We start from the raw sequence: 27,288 nt of genomic DNA, 5'->3' as shown, positions 1-27,288 counted from the left end.
GGTTAACGTTTTGCGTTTCTCCTGTGAGCATATAAACAACAATTTGTCTAAATTATAATTATTAACTAGTTAAAGATAATTGTATCTGTATATATGTGTGTTGTTTGTGTTTGTGTGTGTGTTCGCAGTGGATTAGTGACCGACCATTTCAATATGTAACAAGAGAGGAAGGCTAGCGCCTCGGTAGTCCGAAGCATTTGGATTGGATACCCTTGCAAATGGGTGGATTGCTCCTACAGTGATTCCATACATAAGGATATATACCATATATCATTGAGTTAAGCACAGACAGCACATTACAATTTACCTCTCTGCAAGGGCACAATAAGCTATACACCTCTAAGCAGAAGAACATGAGTACATATGTGTATATGTATATAGGATGTATTCTGGATTATATTATACATTTCTTTTCTTATACGGAAAATAGCGCACTGTTTTTTTTTTTTTTTTTCTTTGTATATAGGGGTAGGGGAATTGGCTTACATATACCCAGTACACAGTACATGTAGTATGTATGTATGTATCTTGAATAATTACGAGCATAGTTTTGTATATCGTTCGCGCTACTACACTGGGTTTCAATTCAGAGCTAGTAGTTAGTTGGGGCGAGGGGGGAATTAACGCAGCTATATAAATGAATGTATACTAGTCTAGGTATCTATAAATATAGTATATATATGTCTATGTATAGGTATGAATATATGTATATAAACATTTTGTCAGACTTAAAAATGGAGCTTACGGCGGCCTGGCGGCTGGCTTGCGTGTGTCGTGTGTGTGTTTGTGTGTGTGTGTGTCTTGATATTGGGATGTTGTTCTTCACGGAATTACAAAGTATTATTTAAACATTATTATTGTTGTTGTTGTTGTTGTTGTTGCTGCTGGTTTTGCGAGTTGGAAACCGTCTCGCCATCTACACGTATAAAATACAGCGAGTGCAATTGACTCTCGCCATCTACACGTATAAAATACAGCGAGTACAATTGTCTATATGTTTTGTGGGATTTGTGGGATGTGGTGGGGGCGGGGGAACCGATCGGGAACTAGTCTTCAACGCTACTTTTAAGGCAAATCGCACAAGTCAGGGGAGGGGAGTCAGGGGGATTATCTATATTCTATGCGCGCATGTGAACAACCTCGATGACTACTACTCCTACCTTACAGATATCCAATAAGATAATCCCCTGCTGAGGGTAGGGGTATTGCTACTCGGCAATCATCCGCAACTCCTTGAGGTATAAGCCATACAATTGCAATGGCTATTGCCATTACACTCGCTTTTATGCCGCTGCTCTCTCCCTGTCCCGCTCTCTCATAGCCGATACTCGTAGTGGGCAGAGCGGGAGCGTCGTGCACCCGAGTACCAGCGATAGGGAACACGTTGCTGGTGCAGGGACAGTCCAATGCTGCCAGCCACTGCCACACTGCTTACGCTCACGCCTCCGCTTCCGATGTCCGCTCCCGGACTGCGCGCCAACTGCAGGGTCAGCGCCAGTCGCGCCTGCTAGGAGGATGTCGACGGCGAGGGTGTGCTGGCACTGGAAGCCTGACGATGTCTCCGATGATGATGCTGCTGCTGCTGCGGCGGCTGTGACTGCGGTTGCTGCATGGCCGGCGCCGTCATCCGTCGGACCAGAGCATGAGCCGGTAGTGGCAAGGCATTGGCATCCAGATACGCCTCAGGACTGAAGCGTACACGACTGTGCTGCGAGCCGATGGACCCCTCCTTGGCACTCAGGTAGGAGCTGTCGTCGCTGGTCAGCGAATCCGGTGGCGTGGGATTCGTGGGTGTGCCCTGCTGCGACGATATAGAGCCATTCAGCGGCGTGCCCTTGCAGCTGCTGCTGCTGTTGTTGTACTTCTTCAGCGAGCTGCGTAGCTTGGCCTGGCTGCTGCTGATGACACCGGTGCCCGTTGGCACCACCATCGGCTGCTGGTAGGTGAGTGTGAGGGCGTGCTGCTCAAAGGGCAGGCTGGCGGGGCGCGCCACCGACGCATACTTGCTCTTTGTCATCGGCAAGGGGCTGTGAATGAGGCGATTGAGCAGCTTGGGCGAGCCGGCGTACAGCTCCTGCTTGGTGGGTGGCGGCGGCAGTGGCGCCTGCTCTCTATCCATCTCGTAGTCCACATTCAGATTGAGATTGTTGTAGTCGTAGAGCAGCTCCTCGTGCTCCAGCAGCACATTCGAGTTGCTGGACACGGTCGAGGGGGTCCTCCGATGGCCACCGGCACTCACACCCATCTGGGGGACACGGGGCGGCGGCGTTCGGGTCTGGGCCTGCAGCGGCAAGGATGTGGGTGCCTGAACGGGCACTGCCACCGGCACGGGTACGGGCACGGGCACGGCAACGGGCACTGGCACCACTGGCGCCTCGTACTGATAGTCGTAGTAGTCGGGCAGCCGATGATTGTAGTCGTAGGAGTAGTCCGGATACGATTTGCAGTCCCGCTCGTAGCTGTAGTTCAGCTCCGGCCGATACGGGAAGTAGTTGGAGCCTGATGGGAACAGATGAGCGAAATTAAAGCCGTTAAATCCTGAATCTTCGAGCTGGCGTTGGCCACTTACCAAAGTAACCGTTGCGATAGTTGCCGGCACCATCGTTCGAGTAGCTCGGCCCGTTCCTCAGGTAGTCGGCAGGGGCGTAGAGCGGCGGCGGTCCGATGCCACCGCCCACGCGAAACTCCTCGAAGGCGCCGTCCGTGTTGCCGCAGCTGCTGTTGCTCAGCTTACGCCGGGGCGAGGGCGTCGGCGGCTGAGAGCCCGCATAGAGAGCGGTTATAGCTGCGGTTTGTACTGGTTGCGGTTGTATGGGAGCGGCCGCCGGTGCGAGTGGTGCCGCCTGATGCTGGTGGTGGTGGTGCTGCTGCTGCTGGTGGTTCATCTGATGCTGGGGTGTGCGCTGCACTGGAGTGTAATACGGCTGACTGCCGCCGATGCGACGGGCCAGGGATGTGGGCTGTGATGTGCTGACGCCCACTTCCAGGCTGCCATACCTGAATGAGGTGCAAATAATGTCAAATAATTGGTTTCGATGCGGGCTATTCCATATACTCACCTTGTGTGACCTGCCAGCTTGCGGGGCGTCTCCTGCGACTCCTCCTCACCTTCCTCCTTGAGCTGCAGCTGCTCGTCCTCCTCTTGCTCCGACAGTGGCTTCTCCACAGCCGAAAGCGCCAGAGCAGCCGCTGCCGCTGCTGCCGCAGCCTTGGGGGCCGCCTTCAGGGCTGGCAGCTCGCTGAGCAGCGTGGGATGCACGGGCGACACATTGGACATGCGCACATCGTAGCCAGCCGCCACGCCGGCCAGCAGCGAGGCCATGTTGTACAGTAAGCAGCTCGATCACCGAGAGTTTCGGCTTCCGGGCCGAGTCGCCTGCGTACAGGGTGGGCAGTGGCACGTTGCTGGTGAAGCGGCTGAGGAGATATGGCGACGGCGACATGATCGGCATGTTCGTGGTGACTCCCGGGCGCCAGTTGTCCATTTTGTTGTTGCTCTGGTATCCTGTGGCGCGAGCAGAATCAAAGCATAGCAGATCGGAGATTCCACATTCCAGGCGAAAAGCGGCAGTTGACGAGACAGTGTTGAGTAACGTGAGGCATTTTCAAAAGGATCGAATCGATAAGTGGATAATTGGGGTCAGGGGAATATTGGGTCTCTAGTCGGGACTGTTTGGTGTGGGGCAAGGGGAACACCGCAGGCAATACCAATAGCAATAAACCACCGCGCACCGCACACCATGTACCATGTTCATTCCGTCCGTCCCAAGTCCGTTCTGTCCGCGTGGAGGAGCGGGGGCCTGGGCTACCTGGGTTGTGTTACGGTTTTTTTTTAGCAATCAAAACTTGTCTCCAGTTTCTCTTTAGTTTGTTTTATTATCGGATTTCCACTTTTATGGTTTTTATGGGGGGGAATATTTTTTTTTTTTTTTTTGGGGTTAGGCCCTGCGGTTTGGGGCCCTGCCCCAAATGGAAAATACATTCATATACAAAGTACATTGAAATCAAATCGAAATTTTAACGTAAAAAGAACAAAATTGATAAATATACAATCTAACAAAAATGTCCATAAAAATAATACACAAAAATTATAATTTTTTCCTTCTTCATTTTTGATCACAGTTTTTTTTTTTTTTTTTTCTCTCTTTGTGTGGTTTTATATATTTTGGTTGTTTGAAAGACATCATAAATAAATGAAAGACACGAACCAATTGTAAAAATAAAACTGTGCTCAAAATACTAAATCGAATCAAAACAAATTGAAATTGAAATTAAATTCCTTGTGTGCTCCACAAAACGTTACAATCCTCGTTCGCTTTATTTCTTTTGTAGCTGTGTGTGGGACTCTTTTTTTTTATATTTTGTTCACTTTAAAAATGTACGAGGTTGTAGTTTGTTAAGGGTATAAAAAAAAAAAACAAAAACTCTTTGATGAACTAAATCATTTTATGTTAAGAGACTACAAACACACGGTACTTCTAATTAATATTTCAATTAATATTCATGAATAAAAATAATAAAATTTATGCTCTCTGGGGTCCCAATATACTCTTTGAGTATCGGGTAAAAAAAAGAAGCGAATTTCTACAAAATGTGGAGCACAGCAGAAATGAATTTTTTCTTTTTCTTTGAATTTTTAGAAAATAACTCTCACAAAGATACAACAAAAAGTAAAATGGAAAAAAAAACTGCACTCGGATTCGTACGACTAAAACTTAGTTCAACTAAGATGTATAGTATGTAATGTATGGTAGGGATTTATACGCCTGCATAGGGTCATGTAGGTAGGTAAGTAGGTATTTATGCATCGGTATAAATATAGTTGTATACACATACATATACACTGATATGGTATAGTATATAGTTTTTCCTTAAGGTTAATCCAAATCGTTAAACATTTATAATTGTATTGGTTTAGCTTGAAATATTTTGCCATCGTCCCATGCATCTTTATCGGGATGTGTTAGTGTGTTCGTGCGTCCCCCGCCCATTAAGACGTTAGGCCAAACAGTCCCAAGCAAATCTTCCCCTCAATGGTCTCCCCCTCTTGACAGTTTTCATCTGTGCCATCGTCACTCCTTTACAGTTGCTTCCGTCTGCTTAATTGTCACTGATTTACAGCAGATCAATAATTATCATTTACCTACGGGTGCCAACTGACAACTCACAGTGGTCTACCTTTAAATATCTCTTCAATGGTGCATCCTGCTAATATTTTAAATGGTCGATTTCATCTTTCCCTTGGCGGTCAATCCATTAGCTTGTTCCTTTAATAACTCACACAAATCACTGGACAAATCTCCTTCTCTTATCTGAATGAATGAATGCTTTGCTTTCGTTAGGAACCGAACCGATTCGAGGGCCGTCAGTTGGCAGTTGATTTATCATATTTGATATCGTGCCTCCTGCCACTCTTCTTTTAGAGTAGATATATCTATCTGTCTGTCTGTCGTCCGTCTTTCGGATCAATGCAATCGGAAGTGTGGTGATCGGATTTTTTCTTTCTTTCGGGTTCTGGCTTATTCTAGGGTTTTAATATAAAACAATGAGCAGTTTATGCGTTTTTGTGCGGCTCTGGGGGTAAGTGTTTTGTGTGTGGGTGAGCGCGTGGATGTGTGCACCAGGCAGCGAGGGTAACTAGGATCCAGAAATGGCAACTCCAACACCAAACACCAACACACCTAGATCGTCTATCGTCTCTCCATCGTTGGCTTCAGCAGCGCTCCAACTGCTCACAGGATTGCGTCTGGGCCTTCTTGCTCTTGCGCTTGAGGGTGCGACTGGCGCCGCTGCCGCCCCGAGCCATCATCTCCAGATCGGCGGCCTCGAACGGATCGATGGCACTGAATTCGGTGCTGCCCATGTGAGTGCCCCCGCCCATGGCATGCTCCGACAGCTTGCTGTACTTCTTCTTCGAGCGCGAGAAGATGTTCATCAAGGAGCGAATCTTGTTGGAGCCGGAGGAATGATGGTGATGGTGGTGACCAGTTTTCTGTGGCTCGACGGGCGCCTCGACGGACTTGGATTTGGTTATGTGCTTGGGTCGCTGCTTCTTTTGGTTCTTGCTGTGCTGGCGCTGCTCCTCCTCCAGCAGATGCTGCTTCATCTTGATCACATCCGGATGGGGCTGGACGTCCAACATGCGGCGTGTGGCCAGTATGGAGTTCTCCTGTATGTTATAGCCGTTCTGGCTGCCGGTCGCCATGGCCATGGCCTGCTCATGTCTGCTCACATCGTTGCCATCCCCATTGCCACCCGTCGAGGAGGAAGAGGTGGAGGTGGAGAAGCTGATCGATGCACTGGACGCATAGGGATCGGCTTTGGCAGTGCCTGTGCTTGTGCTTGTGGGTGCGGGTGGTTCCTCGAAGCTGACGCTCTGAAAGGTCACCGAACTCTTGCGCGAAGTAGTCGAGTTCTGGCGCACCTGGCTCGAGGCCGACGACGTGTCCATTGACGTCTGCTCCTGCCCGCGCTTATCGTCCTCCTCCTCCTCGTCGCTGGAGCTCTCCTGCTGTCGACTGTTGTTCGGCTCCTTAAAGAAACAATGGCGCGGGAACTGCGATCCGGAGGCATTCCGCTGAAAGCGTCCTCCCCCGCCCTCGAGCGCCTCCTCTGCATCGTCATAGTCCAGGCCCAGCGGATCCGCCATGGTGGTGGTCAGCGGTGTGCTGCAGTTGTACATGGTCAGGTCTCCGCTCGACTTGGAGTTGACCCGCTCACTGCTGGCGTTGATTTTCTTCACCACCTGACGATAGAAGGCGCGATCGTAGGTATTATTCTCGCCCCTCGCTTCCAGCGGCAGGGCCAGGCTGGTGGCTGCCGCCTGCGGATGGCTGCTGTCCAGCGAATGCTTCTTCCGTCCCACCGCTGGACTGTTACCGAGGCTGCCGCCGAAACGGATCAGACTCACGCCCGAACCGATGACTGCTGCCCCACTCCCACTCCCACTGCTGCTGGCGGCTACGGCCGTGGAGTTGCTGGACTTGAGGAAATGAAAACAGCCCGTGGTGGGTGTCATTGTGTCCGTCTCCGAGCTGTCATCCGATACCAGAAACAGCGGCGCGGTGGGCAGTTGATAGGCCGTTGTGGCGCTGTCCAGCCCGTACTCTTGGCTCCTGGCTCGATGGTAGAATTTGGCTGAGGATTTGCTTTGGCTGTGGCTGTGGCTGCTGTGGTTACTGTTGTTACAGTTGCTGTTGTTGCGGATTTGGATGTGGCTGCAGTTGGTGTTGGTGTTGGCGTTGGCGTTGCTGTTGCTGTTGGAGTGGGGCAATGAGGCGTTCGAGTGGATGATGATGGATGATGATGCGGATGAGAATGCGGTCGAGGATGTTGTGGGCAGCATTATCGGATTAGTTTTGCTCTGGTTACTAATATTATTATTACTATTATTGTTGTTGCTATTGCTAATGTTAATCAATTGTTGTTGTTGTTGTTGGTTGCACTTATTGTTGTTGTTGTTGTTGGCGGAATTATAGTTGTTGTTGTTGTTGTTGTTGGTGGTGGTGGTGAAGGTTGTGGTGGAGATGTTGTTGTTGTGGTTGGGGCGCGTTAGAAAATATGGCAATGGTATACCTGTGGCCCTGCCAGCCGCCTCGCCACCATAAAAGGATGACGTGGTCGCAACACCAGCACCAGCCACGGCCACGGTCATGCCCATGCCACCGTCCAGCTGCTGATGCTGCTGCTGCTGTGGCGGCGGCGTGGACGATGCCGAGGCCGATGACGGATGATGCATGGCCTGGCCCGGACCCTGCTGCTGCTGTTTGCCTTTGTCCAGATTAGGGGCACTCTTGCTGAACGACGAATGGGTGGAGGTCTGTGCGGGCCACTCCGGCTGGTTGCCGCCCAGCTGTGAGGGCAGCAGCGAGCGCTCCCTCTGGTGCATCGTCGAGGGTCCCCACGTCTTGCCCTTATGCCCATCGGTGACTGGCCCATTCGCACACCAGAGATAACAACCAGAGGTAATATATAACATAAAAAACAAAACAAAATAAAACACAACGTAAAATAAAGAAAGAAAAAAGAATAAATGAAAAGAAAAAACAAATCAATCAATTAATCGGTATTTAAAGCATAAAAGCATGCAAAAGCATAAAAATTCAAATATAAGAAATTAATGAAGTCTGGCCTGCATTCCTGGGCCATGAGTGTTCCCTCCGACTATTTATACTATAAGTCTTAATCTAATCTCTAACTAGAAACCTCTGAGCAGTGCGTTTCAGAACCTTAAGCACAACATAACACAAATATGAACTGCCAATACAGGAATTCTGCATTCATGCAGCATTCGCCTAAGCAATGCAATCCTATCGAAAATAAATTAATATAATTGATACAACTATAAGCCTTAAGAAATCTTAAAGCAGCAATAAAATGAAATTATATTGCTATGGCTGATACTTCCTATATTTCGAAGCAGTCGTGAACATAACTTAAGTGAACAATAAAAATGAAGTTAAATATCATCGAAAATGTTGAATGGCTGCTGAAATGGATGTTTCAGTTGTCTAATTGTAGAACTGATAAAAGATTGATCAGTAGTTATTCCAAGCATAACACTGGAGGCTCGTCTACGTTTAGTTTGATTTGGTTTTGAAGGTCATCTGTTGGTTCTTTTGGCTGGGCTTATGGTAATGAAACGCACTTTGGATTGACTTGAGTCATCAAAAACAATAAACATGAGATCTTGTGATACTCATCTAATCAGAATATAGAATATATACATATAATTCTAATGCTGATAGACTGTGGGGAGTACTCACGTGCAACGAGTCGTAGTCCGGAGAATGATGGTGAGCCAGGCGGCTCTGCCTTGTCGCGCACGGCCGTAATGGTGTGCCGAAACTCCGTGGGCAATGATATCTGCAGCGGCTTGTGTTGCTATCAATAGAATTAGCATTAGATCTGCAGTTTGGCTTATGGCATGTGTATATTACCTTTTTGCCTTTTTTGGGCTTTCGTTTTGGTACTGGCTGCATCATGACCAACTCCCGTCCAATTAGCTCGATCTCACGGTCCCGTAGATTCTGTTCCCGTATCTTCAGCAGGTTCGCCTTCTCACGCTGCTCGTTCTGCACCTGCAGCAGCTGCTCCTCCTTGTTGCGCAGTTCCTATACGGGGGAGTTATACGGGGTATAAATTCAGTGCGGGGATGTCAAAGAACATGCAATAAAAACAAAGACAAAAGAAAAAAAAAACCAAACTAAGAACCATGCAGCAGTTGGCTTGTCGGGTGGGGGCTGTGGGGTGGGGGGATATTGTGGGAGCGTTGATCAACCAATTGTTGGAAACGAATCAGAAACAGCCAAAAAACAGAGCAAGTAAAACAATGGAAACAGAAAACGAAACGAAACGAACTGTAACTGAAACTGAAGACTCAAGCAGAGAGTGAGAAACAGGGACAGGGACAGAGAGAGAAAGAGAGAGCAACCTCTTACCTCTTCGATGGTTTGGAAACGCTTTACATGGTTTTTGGGGGATAATTTCGTTTGGTTTAGAAGAAAAAGTATAAACCAAATGATTAGAATGTCATCAGAGATAATAAAAAAAAGTTTAAGAGATAGGGGGAACGGGAGCGGGAGATGATGATGAAGAGAACGAACTCAAGGGAGAGAAAGGGGAAAATCACACAAAAAAGATCTGCAGGTGTTTCCCCTTTTGTGGAATGGGGGGAGGGAGAGATGTTCCCAAAGGTCGATTCGCTCGTTGCCAAAAATACCTTTTCTTTTTCGCGCAAATCGTGCAGGACCTCGGCTATCTCCTTCTTCCAGCACTCCTGCATGTAGTGAAAGGACTCCTGAGGCGTCAGCGTGAACTTGGAGCGGGCAATGCTCTCCAGTTGCTTGAGTATTTCCTTGAAGCCGGGTCGTTTGTGCGGATCCGTTTGCCAGCAGCCTGAAATCCAATAGATAACATGGGATAAATCGCAATTACAAAACATCTGTATGGGGGTTATGCGGTGGGGGGTGGTAGGGGACTCACTCTTCATGAGAGATCCCCAGGTTTCGGGGCAGGTTTTCGGTATGGGCAATGTCAGGGTATTGACAGCCACGCCATACGCCACGGACAATGGATCGAAGCCTTTGTACGGCGTCTCGCCAGTGATAAGCTCCCACAGCAGCACACCATAGCTCCAAACATCCGATGATCTGCGAAGAGAGAAGGAGAGACAGAGACAGCAGGCAGAGTTTGAGTGGAGTTTTGGCTAGAAATTTCGTAGGACAGGACACTCACTTGGAGTACGTGCTGACACTGATCACCTCGGGCGGCATCCAGGCATAGGTGCCCGCAGCGCTCATCCTCTGCGTGTTGTACATTTCGCGGGCGAGTCCAAAGTCCGTAATCTTGAGCGTCTTCTGCTGCAGATGGTTGTCTTCGATGGCCTCGTAGATGAGCACATTGGAGGACTTGAGGTCGCGGTGTATAATAGACATGGGTGCCTCGTTGTGCAGATAGTTCATGCCCCGGGCAATTTGTATGGCCCAGTTGACCAGAACATCTGGCGGTATCTTGCCGGCCAGAATGCGATTGAGGCTGCCGCCGCGGGCATACTCCATCACAAGGCAGAGCTTCGTCTTGAGGCAGACGCCGCGCAGGGCGGCGATATTCTCGTGCTTGAGGGCCCAAAAGAGTTTCGCCTCCTGGAGTACATTGTCGCGCATCCGTTGCATATCATCGTCGCCCGTTTGGTGGGCGATCTTGATGGCCACCTCCTCGCCATCGTAGTAGCCGCGATGCACCTTGCAGAAGCCACCCGAGCCGATCACCTCCTTGATGTCCATCTCCTCATACTCGATCTCGTGCGGCTGGATGTCGCCAATGGCCGATGGCACGTTCAGCTGCAGCGGATCTTCGTCCGTGACAAAGTCACGCGGAAATACACCGACCTGTGGAAGGGGGGGGGAAGTGAGTACACAGCCAGTGAGTAGAGTCTCGCAGTCTCGATTATTTCCTCCCATCGGCTACGGTGCGGCTACTCACCTTGTCACCAATCTTGCCCGTCCACCAGCCCACATCGCCGGAGACCTCGCTGTCCGTGGAGAGGACGACCACAATTTGGCCGCGGCGCAGCGTCAGCTCATCTTCGCCCTGGGCATCGTAATCGTACAGGGCTGTCCAGAGGCTGCCGTCACCCACCTGAGCATCGGCATCGTCCACACCGTTGTCTGGACTCGGCTGGTGGTGCTGCTGCTTTTGGCTCTGCTCCTCGCTGATGGGGAGCATGGCTGCTGCTGCTACCGGGATTGCCGTTCCTTATCGACTGTGCTGTGGCCGCATCAAAGGCTCACACTCGGCGACATAGGATCGCGATCGCGTCCGGCCCGCGCCCCGATATCCACGCTGCCGTCTCGAGCAGTCTTTGTGTCGAGCGTCGCGTTGCGTTACGTTCAGCGAATTCTACGAGATAAACACAAATGGAAGAAAAAGAGGCTTAACAATGGCATTAGCTGGAATGCGGAGAGCGGCACGGTGTGGTGCGGTGTGCTATGGTGTGCACCACTGCCCTGCCGCCTTCGCGGGTTCGGGTGCAGCGCGCCTTTTTTCCTCACTCACCCAGATCTAGCAGAGAGATTGCCTATCACTCCTTTTTAGAGGCGGTCGCTTTTGTAGTTGCTGCTGCACTGGTGCCACCGCTACCGTCCCTGCACTGCTCCACTGATCCACTGTTCCTCGACGTATCACCCTCTACGACGAACCGTCTGACCAACCAACCGACCGACCGACTGCACGCAAGCAGAGGCACGCACGAAACAATCAGACAACACGATACAAAACACACACACACGCAAGCAGCACACAACACACCATTGTCGAGATGTGTCGTTGTCCCGATGTCTTTTCGTTACGTTTGTTATGTCGCTTTGGGTACTGCGGCTGCAACGGACTGGATTTAATTATACTTGGCCTAATCAATTGCAATCGCTATGCATTAGCAATGTATTGATTTTTGTTTCCGCATATGTTTTTAAAACATAAAAAAACAGAGTTGTGCAGTTTAGGGATGGGTATCGATGTCAGTATCGATACTGTATCGACGATATAATCGATACTATATCGATAAGAGAATGTGATATGAAATGGTCGAGTTTCACTACACTTCAATTGAAGAGGGAGACCGACCAACAATATAAATCTTATAGGAAAGTCATGCAGTGAGAGTGAGAGGTAGATATGACATTGTTATCGAAGACCGAAATTATAATTTCCGGTATAAGAATCAACAAACCACCAAACTAACAGAAATGTAACGTTGTGTTTGTGTGTTTCATCCTATACCGATACTCAGAGCATTGGAATACGAAAACATCGAACAAATCTGTCCCAAATGACGGTCAGGGGCCATCGATACTCATGCGAAAATGCAGGCTTGCTCGGAATGAACGCAAATATGAGAAGCGCCAGCTTATCGTGGGTCGGCACTCAACTGAAATTCAAATGCATGGAACGCACACGTTTAAGACTCGTTTTCTTGTCATATTTCATTATGCGGATTAATATTATTTAATACGTTCTGGTATTAATAAAATCTGTTGTTGTTGCTACATCCCTCTTCGATTCGTTATTTAATTAAAATAATATCCTGGGGCTCTGCGCATGTTTCGTGCAGAGAAGTGGGCCGGGGGAGCATAGTTTCTGCTGCGGCCTTTGATGCTGCTTCGCCACGTCCCGCTGTGTATCCTGGCAACGCCGCACACGCTCTTGCTGTTATGCCTCTTGCTCTCTGGGACATCCCGTCTGCCGCTCACCACGCGCCCCTGTGTGGGCGGGCGGCCTTTTGTGTGTTATGCGAGGCAGCCAAACGTAACATCTCAGTGCATGTTTGGGCAAGGTAAGGTCAGGCAAGTGTCCTCGTCGTCATCTTCATTAGTAGCATAATTGGTTTCAGTTGCCACAGAGAAAGCGAGCAGGAGAGCTAGCCGGCCAGACGGAGTGGAAGAAAACAACCTCTGCTAACTGAAAAGGAGAATGACCTCACCTTGCAAACTGGTACCCTGTTCCCTATCCACCCACCGGAGCTGCGGCTCTGCTGTAATCGGCTCGGCTCTGCTCGGCCTGGTTCGGCCGAATCGGCTTTTGCTCTGCCCGGCTGGTCCATCGTCGGGCTGCACAGTAGCATCTTTTGGGCTTTTCTCTGCTCAAATATGTATACATAATTATATATAATTACAAACAAAACTAAATCAGATGATTCTTTTATGGTTACATATTTTTTATTTTATTTTAATTTTAATTGATTTTTATCGATAAGGTCACGATCAGTTCATAGCTGCCACCAGCTGAAACACACCTTATATTATTTGATGAAATCAAAAAATATATTGTACATGTTGACATTAAATATGTAATTACTTTTCGGTGATAATACCATCCAAACTCAATGAGAAATTGGTTATTTTTAAAATCGTAAAAATTGTTATGTATGAACTTCCTGGGATATCCACAAAACGTCGCTACAAATGCCCATTGTACATCAGCATTAGCATCATCGGACGCGCCGCTGCCAGCGTCGGCTGTCGGCTGCTGCGGCATCGGCAGCTGAGCCAGATGTCCTGAACCCAGAGCCAGAGTCAGCGGCAGATAGCCGGACTCGGACCCAGAGCCCGATACAGAGCCCAGTGCCACTGCACGGGGCTACGGCAACGGCTGCTGCTCGCATGACTCCGCCAAACAGGCAAAAGTCAGACACGACCGGATCCGACACCGAACGAGCGCAGCAGCATCTCCGGAAAAAGTGGAATACAAATGAATAGGAAAACGGCTCGGCTCAGTTACGCGCAAGATTTCAACACAAATCGTAGCACATTTCACGGCGGCAGACGCGTCGTGCGCAGCGCACGGGCAGATTGCACGTAAGGAAACCAGAACGGACCCAACAGTATCGAGATTCGGCACAGGGAAAAGCCAGAAAACTGAAGTCAAAAAACGGCTTTTCAATACCGGGCCCATGGCCCGCAATAGTTAGAAATGTTTTTTTTTTTTTGTAATAAATATGGATAACAATTTGAAATCTGATGGTAGTTTACAGATTTCATTAGGGTTTGCCGGAGCCGTCGCTGTCGCCGTAGCCGTAGTAGAGTCCGTAGTTGCCAAAATTTCTCAACATTTTTTTTTTCGTTCTGCTCGCCGCGTGCGCGCTCCAATGTGTTTGTGTGTGTGCGTTTCTGTGTGCGTATGAGTGTGCGTCTCCGTGCGTGTCTGTGGGTGTCTGTGCGAGTGTGTTGGCCCTTCTTTCACATATTTCCTTTTTTTTTTTTTGTATTTTTTTTCCCAAAAGCCACAGCAGAGAAATGTAAAAAACACAGCCGCCCCACCTTCAAGACGGTCTCAAAAGCGCACAACAACAACAACAAAATACCCAATGAAATAAATAATAAATTATAGCTTAAGCTTTCGCCCTTAAAACGAAACGAAACGCACAAAAAAACAAGCCAAATCTAATCGAAATAAGTACTAGTTTAAGTATTAAAATAGAGGAAGAAATCACAAGGAATTGGATAGAAAAACGTAAGGAAAATCCCTGTCCATACCATATTTATTCATTCTTATTCATTTATCATAAATACTACGCTTAGATGTTGGATGTATTCATAGATAATCATCCTAGAGTTATATATGTGTTAGATTATTTTATGAATGCGAAATTAAAAAATAAATAGTACTCGCACCATACGAATTATTCATTCGTACAGTTTTCTTGGGTTTCTTTTTGAGGCTGGTCCATCTTGGGCTCGTTCTATTGATTCTGTTTTTTAAAGTTCTTTGGACTTTTATTGATTTGGTTTTGAAGTTTTTAAAAACTGTTGGAGATTGTTCCTTGGGGGTATCTTGGTATGAATGTTGATTTAGCTGGAAGTTTAGCTCGAAATTGTTTAGGGTTTTATTGGATTTCCTGGGGTTTCTCCATTGATTCCTTTTGATGTTTCAATTAAGTTTCCAAAGATATAATCTTTAATTCAGTTTTTTTTTTACTGTCTCTCAATAGTTTCCTTGACACTATTTCCCCCCTTTTTCTGTTGTTGTTGCCACAAATTAAAAAAAAAACAGCCAAAATAAATGGAGGCAGACCAATACACATGCACACACATATGGGCACATACATATACATATGTATGTACATACATATATATATAGACATAAATCCATGTAAAGCTGTTGCCTGGCCTCTAAAATGGCTGCCGTTTGCCGTTGCCTTCTCTGCCGGTCCTGCTGCTGATTCTGCTGCTGATTCTGCTGCTGGTAGCAGCTCTGCTAGCGCAGGCGTTGCGTTGGCGTTGCCGTTGGCAGCGTGGTAAGCAGCGCGCAAGAAGTTGAGGTTATGTCTGCGCCGCAAAGTGTGCTTCAAGGGGCACACTGTGTGATTAGGGGAAGGAATGTTGCTGCTGCTGCTTGCTGCTGCTACTGCTGCCCTTGGCACTGCTCTGCTTCAGCTTTTTCTCTGCTTTTTTGTCGCCCACTTTCAATGGGCGTGCCGTGCCGTGCCGACTGCAGCATCCGTTTCGCAGCTCTTCCTCGACTGCTTCCATTTTCTGGGACGGTGTTGGGGAGGTGGATATGTGGTGGGCTGCTGCTGCTGCCGCTGCTGCTATAGATGACCTAGCCCTATTTTTGGCCATTGCAGAGTCTCTCCTCTGCTGCCACGGGTATGATGTGGTTGCGCAGCTAGCAGCACATTTTGTTGATTCCACTTTCTCTGCCTCTGGCGTTGCCACAGCCACAGTCTCAGCCTCAGCTGCTGCTCAAGCTTAGCTTGAACTTCAAAGAAGTGAATACTGGAGATAAAGCAGAGCTAGAAGAAGCAGAAGCGCAAAGCACAGCGTGAATGACAAGAAGACAAAGGTATAGCAAAAGAAGCAGCAGATGAAAATTAGTTACATTCGAAAGTTCCTAGAAAAGGGGGAACAATCCAAAGATGCGGGGCCATGGTAATGTCATGGTGCGAACACAGAATCGAAGATTCTTCACTTAGCTTCCTGGGCGGATATAAACACAGTACGACTTGTCCGCTTACCAGAAGAGCTTCTATTTAATTTGGCTTTTTATTTTGTACAATTTTTTGTAGAGCATCCATATAGAACTCATACATAAATACATTTATTCCGAGCATTAGCTCAATCTATTTTTTTGCATATTAATTTTGCTTAAACATTTTTACTTTTCAGAACACCAAGAAATATATGTATAACCTTAAGGAAATCCAAAAATTGTTCCAAGCCAACACCAAACACAGAGATCTTCAGATATAACACTGTATACACGTGTGGGTTCCCACATGGTGATAGCACGTATCGTGTGAGTGAAAAAATGCTCTCCAGTGCGTCTCCGCCATCAAAAACAACTCCTGCATACGGGAGAAGGCAACAGAAACAGAAACAGCAACAACAGCAGCAGCAACAGCAGCAGCAGCAGCAGCAGAGTCCGAGGGATCATTGATGCCAAGAGCCGGAGTCTGAACAAGTGTAAGCAAGTCGTTAGCACCCGGCTGTGGGTAGGGTAGGGGAGTGTTCCTGAGCAGCGAGGAAGTGAAATCCGTTGCCTTGGCGCCTCCGCGCTGCGCGATGCAAGGGAACAGCAGCCGATCCACATTAAGCGCACAATCCTCGGGCACACCGTCAGCGTCCACGATATCCTCGTCACAAGGAAAGGTGAGTGTATAAATTTTTTAGTGGCTAGTTAGTTAGTTGTAAATGTCTCCCAACCCCCCCCACAGTCTACCTTCAATTAGGGTTGCGTCTGGGAAGGGCATTTCATATGTGGATGGTGTCCTCTCCCCTAGTCTGGCGGATCATCGCTAACGAGAGCCTCCAGTTACGATGCCCCTTGGGCCACCCTTTCGTTCACCCTTCCGTTTCTGGCTCTTGCACTGACTCTTCTTTCTGTCTGGAGTTTCAAGCTAGAAAGGAAACCGAAGTAAATGACATAAGGCAGCAACTATATTCAATCCGGGTCTTTGCTGCATAATTAAATATTAGGACTATGCCGAGAATGATTCGTCTACCGAATCAACAAGTTTTATCCCAACAAAAATTAAAAAATGCTTCTGTGAATATTTACGAGCATTGGAATATGTTAATATTTATTCAAAAGGAACTAATAATAGCCATGGATATAAATTCAGTGTCTTGAAAAAAGAGACCAAAATGTTGCAACATTTTGTTACATTAAATGAACGAATCAAATGCCATCCAGTCGCTTTTTTTTTGCTGTGTGTTTACCCGTATTCCCACAAGACAATATTGATATTTGAATCAAATGAAAAGGAACGAACGAAATTGGCCCCAAGTGATTCATTCGTCCACAAAAAGTGCACCGCAAATTCCCCTTTTCTTCGTTTCTAATTATCTGCCAATTAGTTGCTCCAACTCGTAAATGTCTCCCATCTGGGGGGAGTCTATAATTTCAGAGTCTTCAGGGCAGCCAGTCTTTTTCATGGAAAAAGCAGCAGGTCTGCTGTTTACTGGCATTTATTTATTTATTTATTTAGTTGCACATTGATTCATTCCGTCCTGCAATGAAAGCATAAATTAAAAAACTCCCTGCCTGTCCTTTGGCCTCGATGCCTTGCTCTTTGTCTCCAGAACATTCCCGCAAAAAGATCTCAATTTGATCTGTGCAAAAGATTCCAGGCGTATCGGCGTCCCATTGGGCGGAAATCGCTTTCAGTCCGAGTGAAATTTTATTTGACAGCTTCTCTCTTCCTTCTTGCTGGGTGTCGGGTGCCTGCCAGTGTGGCACTATGACAGCCAGGAGTGCCAGTGCCAGTGCCAGTGCCAGTACCAGTACCAGCACCAGTGGGAGGGCTGCTGCAGCACATTTCCGCTTTCAATTTGCTTGGGTGGGAGCGTATGCGTACGTGAGTGAGGGATGGGGCGGACAGGACAGGACAGGACAAGACAGGAAGACGGGCACACGGGAAGAGGAGAAGATGGAAGGGAACATAAATGTAACTGAGGAACTGCATCCGCTGCTTGTCAATTGTGGGAGTAGGAGAATGAGTGGGTGGCTGGAAGCCGCCTCGGCTTGATGAATGCAGCGCAGCCTTGTCACTGATGGGACAACCCAGCACACAGCACACAGCACGCTACCCCACTGACTCCTACATATACAGCTCTCTTTCCTCCCTCTCCTGTGCTCCCTTCCTTTTACCCTCAAACTTTGCCTCTGTTCCTTCTCCATCGCTTTCTTTTACATATTTGCATTGCCCATCCGCCGCCGTTGTGTCTTTTATCGTTTTTAATTAAACATTGCCGTTTTGGGCTATTACACACGCAAACACAACACACACATACATATATATGGACATGTGTACACCCATATGGAGGTGCGTGGCCCCTACACTTCGCCCCTTTTGGATCTGATGGGAGTTTGCTTTTGTTCCTCGTTTGTTTTGCTTTAGATACCCTATGGCTGCCCCCTTGCTTTCAATCACACTTCAATCCCGCAATAAAACACATGACCGAAGGAAGGGTACTTCTGGGACCATTTGAAATGGTTATGTTCTGATAAATCGTAAAAATATCTTAACCTTAAGCAGCGAGAAAAATCAAATGGAAAACATTGAAGGTACGGCGAATATTCCAGTTGAAAAATGCCTCCAAAAGAATCTTTAAATCTTTAAATAGAATTATGATTCCACGCACCAAAGAAAACCGTCTAGGGATTGTCTTGCATCCGAAATGATTGAATTTTTGGGCCATCGGCTGCCTCGTTTAAGCCTGAAAATGCGTCAAAAATAGTTTTAAATGTTACCAGGGGGGCTCTGCACACTCTGCTCTGCATATATGCTCTTACGCTTCATCCATTAAAGGGTAACTTCTATTCGTTTCGCTGGTTGGATTGTGGCTGCTAATGGAAATTGCCCTGACACATTTTGAAGTTGTTACTTTCTCTTGAATGGAGGAGGTTCCTTGTATACTGTCACAATATCTGTGTGTGTGTGTATGTGTGTGTGTGTGTGTATGTTTGTGTACGTAAGAAAGAAAAAGGAACAAAATTGATGTGTGTGTGTGTGTGAGGCAGTCGTAAAAAATGACGGGTAAAAATCTCCGTTTGTCATAATTGTCATCGTCCATCAAACAAACAAAGTCGCTGAACCATAAACACACACACACACAGTACCGCCCATTCCATGCCATGCTCCCTTGAAGGGGAGTACCCCCACTCCATTTTCATGTAAAGTTGCAATTTCTGTTGGGCCCCAAAAACTAGGCAATGCTTTTTTTTCGTTCGACTTTTATCAGCTTCTTGCAGTTGGTTTTTTTTTTTTTTTTGTGGAAGGCAGCAGAAGCTGTGTGTGTGTGTGGGAGGTAGCTAAAGTCCAGTGACAGCGGATGGATGGCATGCTCGCTGGTGGATGGTGCGTTTGTGAAGCATTATTCATGAAATGGGCTGTATAACAGTGGATTGTTTTCACTGGCTTCTTCTGCCTCTTCTGCCCCTGACCCATTGGAAAAGTTTCTGTTGCAGAATGTTCCCCACTTAGTTTTCCCTTTGGCCCACCTCCCTGCTCCCTCCCAGCTCCCTCTCTCCAGCCATCGTCACCCCCACTTTTCCATTCGACATGAATGTTCCATGCTGAAGGTTGCTGCTGTTTCTGCTTCTGTGTCTGCTTCTTCTGGTGGCGCTACTCCATAAATGTTTAGTGCACTTCGATGAATTTTCCTTCAACATATGTTTCATTTTCCAGAAGTTTTCCTTCGATTTTTCAAAGTCTGTGGTGTTGTTCTTTTGCTTCCCTCTCTGTCAATGTTTTCACCGCTACTTCAATGTCTTTTTCTTCCTCTTTAATGTTTATCTCTCGCTGGATTATTATGTTCCTCTTATTCTTTGACTTTCTCTTATGGCATAGTTTGGCTCTGCCAGCCCTTGAAGAGGTGGTTGTTTGATGTTGAACAAATATTTGCCTTGCCAACAGAAGGGTGCACCCTCGATCCCATATAAAATTACATCAAATATATTTAACAGAAAGCTAGTTATTTAATCAGTAGTTTTTCAATCACTTGTCGTTTTTAAATATATTGTAAAAAAACTCTGAATCAGTCGTGGCAAGTAGGCTCGCCTCGCCTACGCGAACTTTGTTCAGTGGCACACAGAGGAGAAGCTGGCAGATTCGGTTATTGCAACACCACGGAAATGATCGATCGGCAAGAATATCAAATAACGGCTTTTTCATCTTCTGATAATGTTGGATTATCGTATGGATCCAGTCTTATCGACATTATTATAGATATTATATGCCCTGGAGCCCATTAAATTTTTGGTTTCTTTTAAATCTTTGCCTTTATTATTATTATCATTTTTGTACCCATGGAAAATATTTTAATTTTGTTTAAATCCAATGTATTCCAGAAACTCTTTCCAGCTGTTCCTTTGTTTTTTGCTGGAACTGGCTTTGTAAATCATTAGCCTGAAATTTCGTGTCCAATTGTTTTCGTCTATTGTTTTTCCTTTTTCTGCCACGTTTTCTTTAAGGTTCTGTTTCTCTTACTTCTTTTCTTATTTTCTTCTCCACTTTCTCTTCTTCTATTTCTTGTTTAGTAGTTTGAAAATAATTGCACAATTCCCGGAAATTTCATTGGCCTTGGAGTAAATTGATATGTGAATGTGGCATAACTAATGTTCTGCATTACGCATACGCCGCATGTGCCGCCTGCCAGTTGTCTCCGCCCGTGCCTCCCTCTGTCTGTCTGTCTGTCTTTGGCTGTGTGGGTGTCTGGGCTGTACATACGTCTCCACTGGCCCCCCATCACCATTCGACTAACTTCTGCCCCATCATTGACTTGCCATCATTTGAATCGAAGGGCTGGTGGGGGTCTTGTCTGTCGAAGAAAGTTGTTTTTCTTTTACATACACGAATTACCATGAAATGTCCCTAATACTATGACACTATATCTATGTATACCATGATCCCCCATATTCATTGCCAATGTGAATGATGTTGTGTGTGTTGTGGAAGCTTTTGTCTTAGATGTTGGTGTAGGTTTTAGCGGATTAGTTGTTGTCGCATGCATCTTATAAGGCAAAATGTCTGGGAACAATCGTGCTCGTAATGGCCCAAGAACGGAAAGCAACGCACATGCGTGTGCGTTTGTGTGTGTGTTTGTAAATGCGCATGTGCTGGACCACTCTATAAAGAAGATGCTCCCATCCTACTCGTTCGTCCAACTGTCTATCCCAATCCCAAGCCCCATGCCCCATGCCCAAACATCCAAAGACACGCCATGCATGGTCCTTGGCTCGTTTGCTTGATTTTTGGTGCGACTCACAAAATGTTCAGCTTCATCTTCGGAACAAAAGCAGCAACAAGGGCGACAATTGTGCGTATCATTTGTGTAACTTTGTTGCATAACCCCCGGTGGCCCACCCATCGAACCCCCCCCACCCCCACCCATCATACGAGTCCCATCCAAACCTCAACATCATTCATCCCTTTTGCCTCTCAGTGCCTTATTAGCCAGTGCCTCTGGCTGTGTTTCTATGTATGTACGTTTGTGTATGTATGTTTGTGTCTCTGTTTTTGTCTCTCCCTCTTTTTCATCCTCTTTCTCTGTCTGTGTATGTGTGCATGTGTGTGCATCATTTAAAACAATATCCAAAGATTTGTTTCGCCATTTATATGTCAAAAATGACAAGTCAAGTGTTTTGTTCTTGTTTTCTCGGCTTTTCGCTTTTCTCTTTCCTCTTTTGCTGTTTTCTCTTTTTTTTGTTGTTGCTTCACTCTCTATCTCTCGCTCACTCTCTCCCACACTGTGTGTGTGTGTTTTTTTTTTGTCTCACGCTTTGTGTGAGCTTTGTTCTCGCGCTTTGCCTTCCCATCCTTTAGTCCATGTCTTCTTCCCCATTTCCTTTTTTTTTTTTCCTTTCTATTTGCTCGTTTCTGGTTTTGTTCCTGGCTTTGTCATTAGCAGTCAAGCGAGAGGGAAAATAATTTATTCCGGCTCGAATATCATATGCTCTTTGCTTTAAGAAAGAGTGTTGGTCAGCAATCAGTGTTGGTCAGCGATGGCAGGATCACAAACCAAGGAATTTCTTAACGGAATATCATTTATGGTTATGCGAGAGTGAAAATAGTGCTGGGAATGAGTGTTGGTTAGCCAGAAAACAGTGTGGCTTAATGCAAGGCCTAAAATCAGTGTTGGTTACTCACCAATTCTTTTCCTTTCCAATGTATAATATTGTAAAGTACCAATTTTTATTTATTTATCCTTCATTTCTTTGTGTAAATCCAAAAAATGTATGCTACGGAAAAGGTTTGTGATCGGGAAACAGTGCACTGTTTTTCAGCGCCTTCCTACGAAAACCCCACTCCTGCGAACGACAAATACGTACATATACATATGTACATATATGTAGTTAATGTGTATGTAGTATGCTCGTACGTATATACATATATTTCCTCGATTTTGTGCAGTTTTCAGAGCATTTCCAAAGGGAAAAAAAAACAGAAGAAAAAAAACACAGCATTGAAGGATGGCCAAAGAAAGTATGAAACCCCCGACAAACAGAAAAACTTGTCCCCTGGTCTAGGTCATAATGTGTGTGTGGGTGTGTGCATATCCATGTTTTGTCATGTGTCCTAGAGTCTTGGCCATATGTGTCGTATAGTACGTGTGAAATGAGCTTCAAGTACAGCAACAAGAACCACTGACAAGGACGCTCATATGAAAACAAACGCATAATTTAAGCGTAATTGCTGTCATTTTTCATTCGAGTGTGGCACAAGAGTATGTGGCAAGAGGAGGGGATGGGGGTGTGGGTGGGGGGGTTGTTGAAGGGGGCTACTGCCACTGATGTTGCTGTTGCTTTTGCCATTGCTTTTGCTCAGCTTCAAGTGCCCCAGTTTGTCTATGTCGCCATAGTGGCCCTCCGTCAATCCCTTAGACAGTTCATCCCTTCTCTCCCACGCTGCTCTCTCTTCCTCTATATGCCTCTCATTCTCGTCTTTTCTCTTGCTTTTTTGCTTCTCCATCATTCGCTATCTTTTTATGTGAATGTGAGAGCGCCTGCATCCGGCGTTGAAGCGCTGATAATTATGCAGCTTAGGTTAGGATTTTATTCTTTCTTTCGCTTTCCTTTGTTTTAGTACCCTCTACCCTGTAACCCATACCCTGTGCAGAGGGTAGTCGCTTCTTCTGTCACGCAAACAAAAAGGAATCATCATTTCCGATCCCTAAAAGTGTTTACCAGAACTGCAGTTCGGGCGGTCGACTGAATGACTCAGACTTTCTCTCTATTTCTTTCTCTCTGCCAGCGTGGCTTAGCAGCAAAGTGGGTGCGCACCACATCTGTCTCTCCTATTGAAATTTGATCAAAATCAGATGATATTTCATCCATCCAATTGTTCGGGATTCCAGGGTGTATAAAGACTCGGTCCCGCAATGCTAGCATTGCCTTCTGGCGGGGCAGTTCCGCGGCAGTTCATCAATTGGCCCAACTTTCTGCCACGTTAATCCCCAACGAGTGAAAAAAATGGTGGAAAATGGCAAAAGCCGAACCCGAATGAGGCGTGAAACATGAGTAGCAGCAGGCCAATTCCAGACCCCTCCCCCACCCACGGGAAAATGTGCTCTTTTTGCCCGTTTCCAACGAGCACTGTCTTCCTGTTCATTCGTGTGCTGGCGCTCTTTGAGCCAGGTGCTATGGGGTGCTATCAGGTGCCGGTGCTGGTGCTGGTACAGGTTGAGGTTGAGGTGGAGGTCCAGGACCAGATCTGGCTCTGCTTTGTGTGTCCTTTTTGGCCGCTTGCCAGCTCGACTCGAGTTCACTTCCAGTTGAGTGTTTTCCCCCATCCGTTTTCGCCGTCCCATTGTTGCACTCTCTGCCACTTGCAACAATTGTTGTCCAGCCACGCCTCCCCTCCGTCTGCCGCACACAAACACACACACCACACACTCCTCCCCTGACATTCATTCACTTTTGTGACCCCACCCCCTTTCATCATGGGGCATAATTTTTGATTTCCGTTTGTTTTTTATTCACTTTGTTTTGCAATTAGGCAACACTCTCGTTTTTATAACCCTTATCTGGGGGAGGCCACACGTTATAATTGGTCACAAAAGGCAGGACCGGACCGGACCGGATCGCCAGTGCCATAAAATATTTATTTAAATATATACACCCGCTGCTCATAGAGCACAGGGTTATATTAAATTGTAAAATACCCACATGTGTACCGACAAAAACATTCATTTCGTACAGCGCAGCTGTGTGAGCAGGGAGCCAAACTCGCTTCCTGAATAAAGTACTTCGGTATCTGTTAATTCTTTTGAGTTTCGACTTTATTGGGCCTTGGCATCATATAGCTTTGGGATTCCAAATAACTATACAACTGAAGTCCAAAGTCATTTAATTTTCGAGTACATTTTCTTAGACATTTCCAGCAGCAACCCATTGAAGCCTACCTACTATTCTCAGCCCGAAATTTGGACTGCTCTTTAAGTGACTTTTTTATAGAGCACAGAGCAGATTACTCCCTAAAAGGTGTTTTTTTTTTACATTATTAGATGGAAAGAAAACTTGCAGTACAAAAAACGTTTTGCATCTTTCTGTTTGGCTGTTAATACAAAACTAGTCTTTCAGACGCTTCAATAGCATCCGGGAACGATCTCACAGCAATTTGTTCGTGTTCGTGTGTTCCTTCGCTTATTGGAAATTTGTACAGAAACTTCTTGCGCTAATGGAACAGGGATATCAGCGATGACTTAATCATAGAATTTTTCAATCAGCAAAGGTATCGAATACCACAGTCATACCACGACTGGTCAAACATTTGTGAAGCGTTCACTTTACTCCTGCACTGGCTTTTTTCTCTTACCGACTGGACTTGTGTCTGTGTGTGTGCGTTTTTTGGGCCTGGTTTAAATTCTTTCTGACATGCTTTTTGCCAATTTTCGGTTTGAATTTTGTGGTTTTTCCTGGCTCCCTCTTTGTGTAGTTGTTCTCAATTTTTTGGTGGGTTTCCTGTGGCATGTGTGTGTGTGGCACATCACTTTGCAGCTGATTGAAATTGTTTCGGATGCAACTGTCTGCCCCATGCATGCCCTGCCACATGCTGACATGAATCATTCAGATACTGGATGGTCAGTGGGGCTCAAACGAATGCCACCACATTCAACTTTTAAGAGACATCAATGCATTGCATTCTAGAAATAAAGCCACTTTGTTTTTGGGCTAGTTATAACTTCAAAGCGGTTACCCATGCATCATTTTAACACAAAACAATTTTTCTTTATTAATATATAATTAATTGAACACATTCAAAATTCAGAGAAAAACATTTAAGTTATTTTTTCATTTAATTTTTTATTTTTTCAGACATTATAGCTAGCCCAGGTACAAAGTGGTTATAATTTCCGAACTTCCACTGGTCCCCGGTATTTTTCGTTAATTTTCATCAGTTACTGTAAAACTGTGCTGTGGGGGGTGGCATTAAGCAATTTAGTGGCCATAAATCCAGGGAACAGAGAACATCTAAACTAGGACGACTATCTAACGAGTGTGTGGGTGATGGTGGTGGAGCGGTACGTGGGGCCATGCCCTTGGGACCCACCTGGTGCGGAGACAGTAGGAGGTGGCTGGTTTCCACATCCCTCGCAATGAGGGGGTGGCTGCCGCATGAGCATAATTTGTTGTAATTAACATAACGAGCCAACCCAAGCAATAATGGGCAAATACTCCCCCACACATACACACACACACGACAGGGGGCTGCATGGGTGAAGATGTGGGTGGGTGGGTGTTTTGGGGTTTGGGGTTTGGGGTTCGGGTTGTGTTCTGTTGTGCTGGGTTCTGAGTCCTGCCTTGGCCCTTTATCCTTTTTTGTAATTAATTTGATTTGTATTCCCTAAACAAAGGGTAACTTTACTATGACCAGAACATTGCCATGCAGCTGCAATAATGGAAGCATAACCGTTGATATGCGCCCGGGTACAGTATAGAAACTTCGGCGTTATTCTATGCATTTTTTTTTTGGTTCCTTTCATTTCTAGCATAAATAAGTTGTTGCCATTTAAGAAGAAATTTGCCAGCGGGGGTGGTGGCGGGTGCTGTAAATGAAGCATTTATGAAAATTACTTTATGCGGCACATTTACTCAGAATTTATAAATACATACATATTTGCTAAGAGAGAGAGGGGGAGGGGAAATTACTTTGTGGCTCCCAAATGAAAATGTCATCCATTCAACCAAATGAAAATTCAAACATTTCTCGTTGCAGCAACAAGTTGTTGAACTATCCGGCTATGTCATCATACTCGTCGAGAATGTGGAGGGGAAGATTAAACTATATGGCTCACCGCCCGATCGCGATAATCTGGAAGTGGGCGATGAGATACTCGAGGTTAATGGCCTTTCCCTGGAGAACATATCGCGCACGGAGGTCATACGCCACATACACGATGTACGTTTTATCGATCATACTGCGTGCTATATGGTACATCAAATATATGATTATTCTGATCGCTTTCTTAAACTCCAATTGCAGTGCATCAAGTCCTGTACGATCTGTTTGCGGGTGCGCAAGAAGAATGATTCTCGATTGGGTGAGTGTAGAAAAGTGCTTCTTAAAATTGGTTACATTTTCCTAAGAATTTTACTTGCAATTTTTATTTGAGTTTCCAATTAAAATATATAACTGAATATTTCGTACTTGCTTTGATTTTCATTCAACCACTGATGCAAACGTCCAGACAAGTAAAAAAAAAAAAATACGATCGATAGCGTACAGTTTGACAGCCAGATCAAGTGATTGCTCATCTGTTTTCAGGTGTGTTGTGACTGTTAGGAAAGCGTGTGAGAGCACCACTCGCAGACTTTATTTTATAACCCTCTCTGTTGCCCTAGAAGAGGGTATGATGATACTGAACATGTGACTGCCATTGTGGTGCAGATGAAAGCATCTTCGATGCCATAGAGATCCCATTAGATTTGTATCTTTTGCTGTGGGATGGCTGTATGAGGCGATCTGATGTAATGATCGATCTGCATCTAAAGGGTATCAAAAGCCTCGACCCCCGAAGCGGGCGTTTTGTTCTTTTGCAATTGTTGCTGCTTTTGCTTTGCTTCTTTGGTTCTCCTTTTTTGGCATTTTGTTTTTGCAATTGACTTTGCGTTAAGTCCCCTACTATTCCACACTATCCCCACCACTGCTTGGAGCAAAGCTTGCGCTCATTTTCTTCCCTCTCTCGCGTTCGTTCTCTCTGTCTCGTACCTCTTTCCTCTCTCTTTCTCTCTCTCTGTGTGTGGAGCCCTCCAGCGGGCGATGCTTTTGGGGCCTCTCCGGCTGCTTGA

The 27,288-nt window shown here is 46.2% G+C and overlaps 2 protein-coding genes and 1 long non-coding RNA gene across 4 annotated transcripts in view; 2 read left to right on the top strand and 1 right to left on the bottom strand.

Moving 5' to 3' along the window:
- Nucleotides 1-1,143: 1,143 nt before the first annotated feature.
- Nucleotides 1,144-12,015, bottom strand: LOC111068976. Its single transcript, XM_041595829.1, is given in 14 exon segments — nucleotides 1,144-2,281; nucleotides 2,330-2,499; nucleotides 2,570-2,997; nucleotides 3,060-3,334; nucleotides 3,336-3,505; nucleotides 7,576-7,929; nucleotides 8,766-8,883; nucleotides 8,940-9,113; nucleotides 9,441-9,461; nucleotides 9,722-9,897; nucleotides 9,985-10,151; nucleotides 10,237-10,889; nucleotides 10,984-11,400; nucleotides 11,557-12,015. Coding segments are annotated over 13 exon segments (3,723 nt in total). The 5' UTR covers nucleotides 11,227-11,400; nucleotides 11,557-12,015; the 3' UTR covers nucleotides 1,144-1,507.
- A 1,561-nt stretch (nucleotides 12,016-13,576) lies between these two features.
- On the top strand, nucleotides 13,577-16,202 carry LOC121405228. The gene is made up of 3 exons (XR_005968430.1): nucleotides 13,577-13,853; nucleotides 14,279-14,508; nucleotides 16,164-16,202. It is a non-coding gene; the product is annotated as an uncharacterized LOC121405228 (long non-coding RNA).
- A 194-nt stretch (nucleotides 16,203-16,396) lies between these two features.
- Nucleotides 16,397-27,288, top strand: part of LOC111068965 — a 59,839-nt gene continuing 48,947 nt past the window's right edge. The window contains exons 1-3 of one of the 2 annotated variants that reach the window (XM_041595824.1): nucleotides 16,397-16,646; nucleotides 26,216-26,398; nucleotides 26,483-26,540. In XM_041595824.1, the coding sequence (XP_041451758.1) occupies nucleotides 16,560-16,646; nucleotides 26,216-26,398; nucleotides 26,483-26,540 (328 nt within the window). In that variant the 5' untranslated portion in view covers nucleotides 16,397-16,559. The remainder of the gene's footprint in view (nucleotides 16,647-26,215; nucleotides 26,399-26,482; nucleotides 26,541-27,288) is intronic. The other variant, XM_022358791.2, reaches the window with a different exon arrangement.

This window comes from Drosophila obscura, unplaced genomic scaffold, assembly GCF_018151105.1.
Source record: "Drosophila obscura isolate BZ-5 IFL unplaced genomic scaffold, ASM1815110v1 contig_84, whole genome shotgun sequence".
Lineage (NCBI taxonomy): Eukaryota > Metazoa > Arthropoda > Insecta > Diptera > Drosophilidae > Drosophila > Drosophila obscura.
The sequence above is the reverse complement of the archived record's forward strand: the minus strand, read 5'-3'. Positions and strand labels throughout refer to the sequence as shown.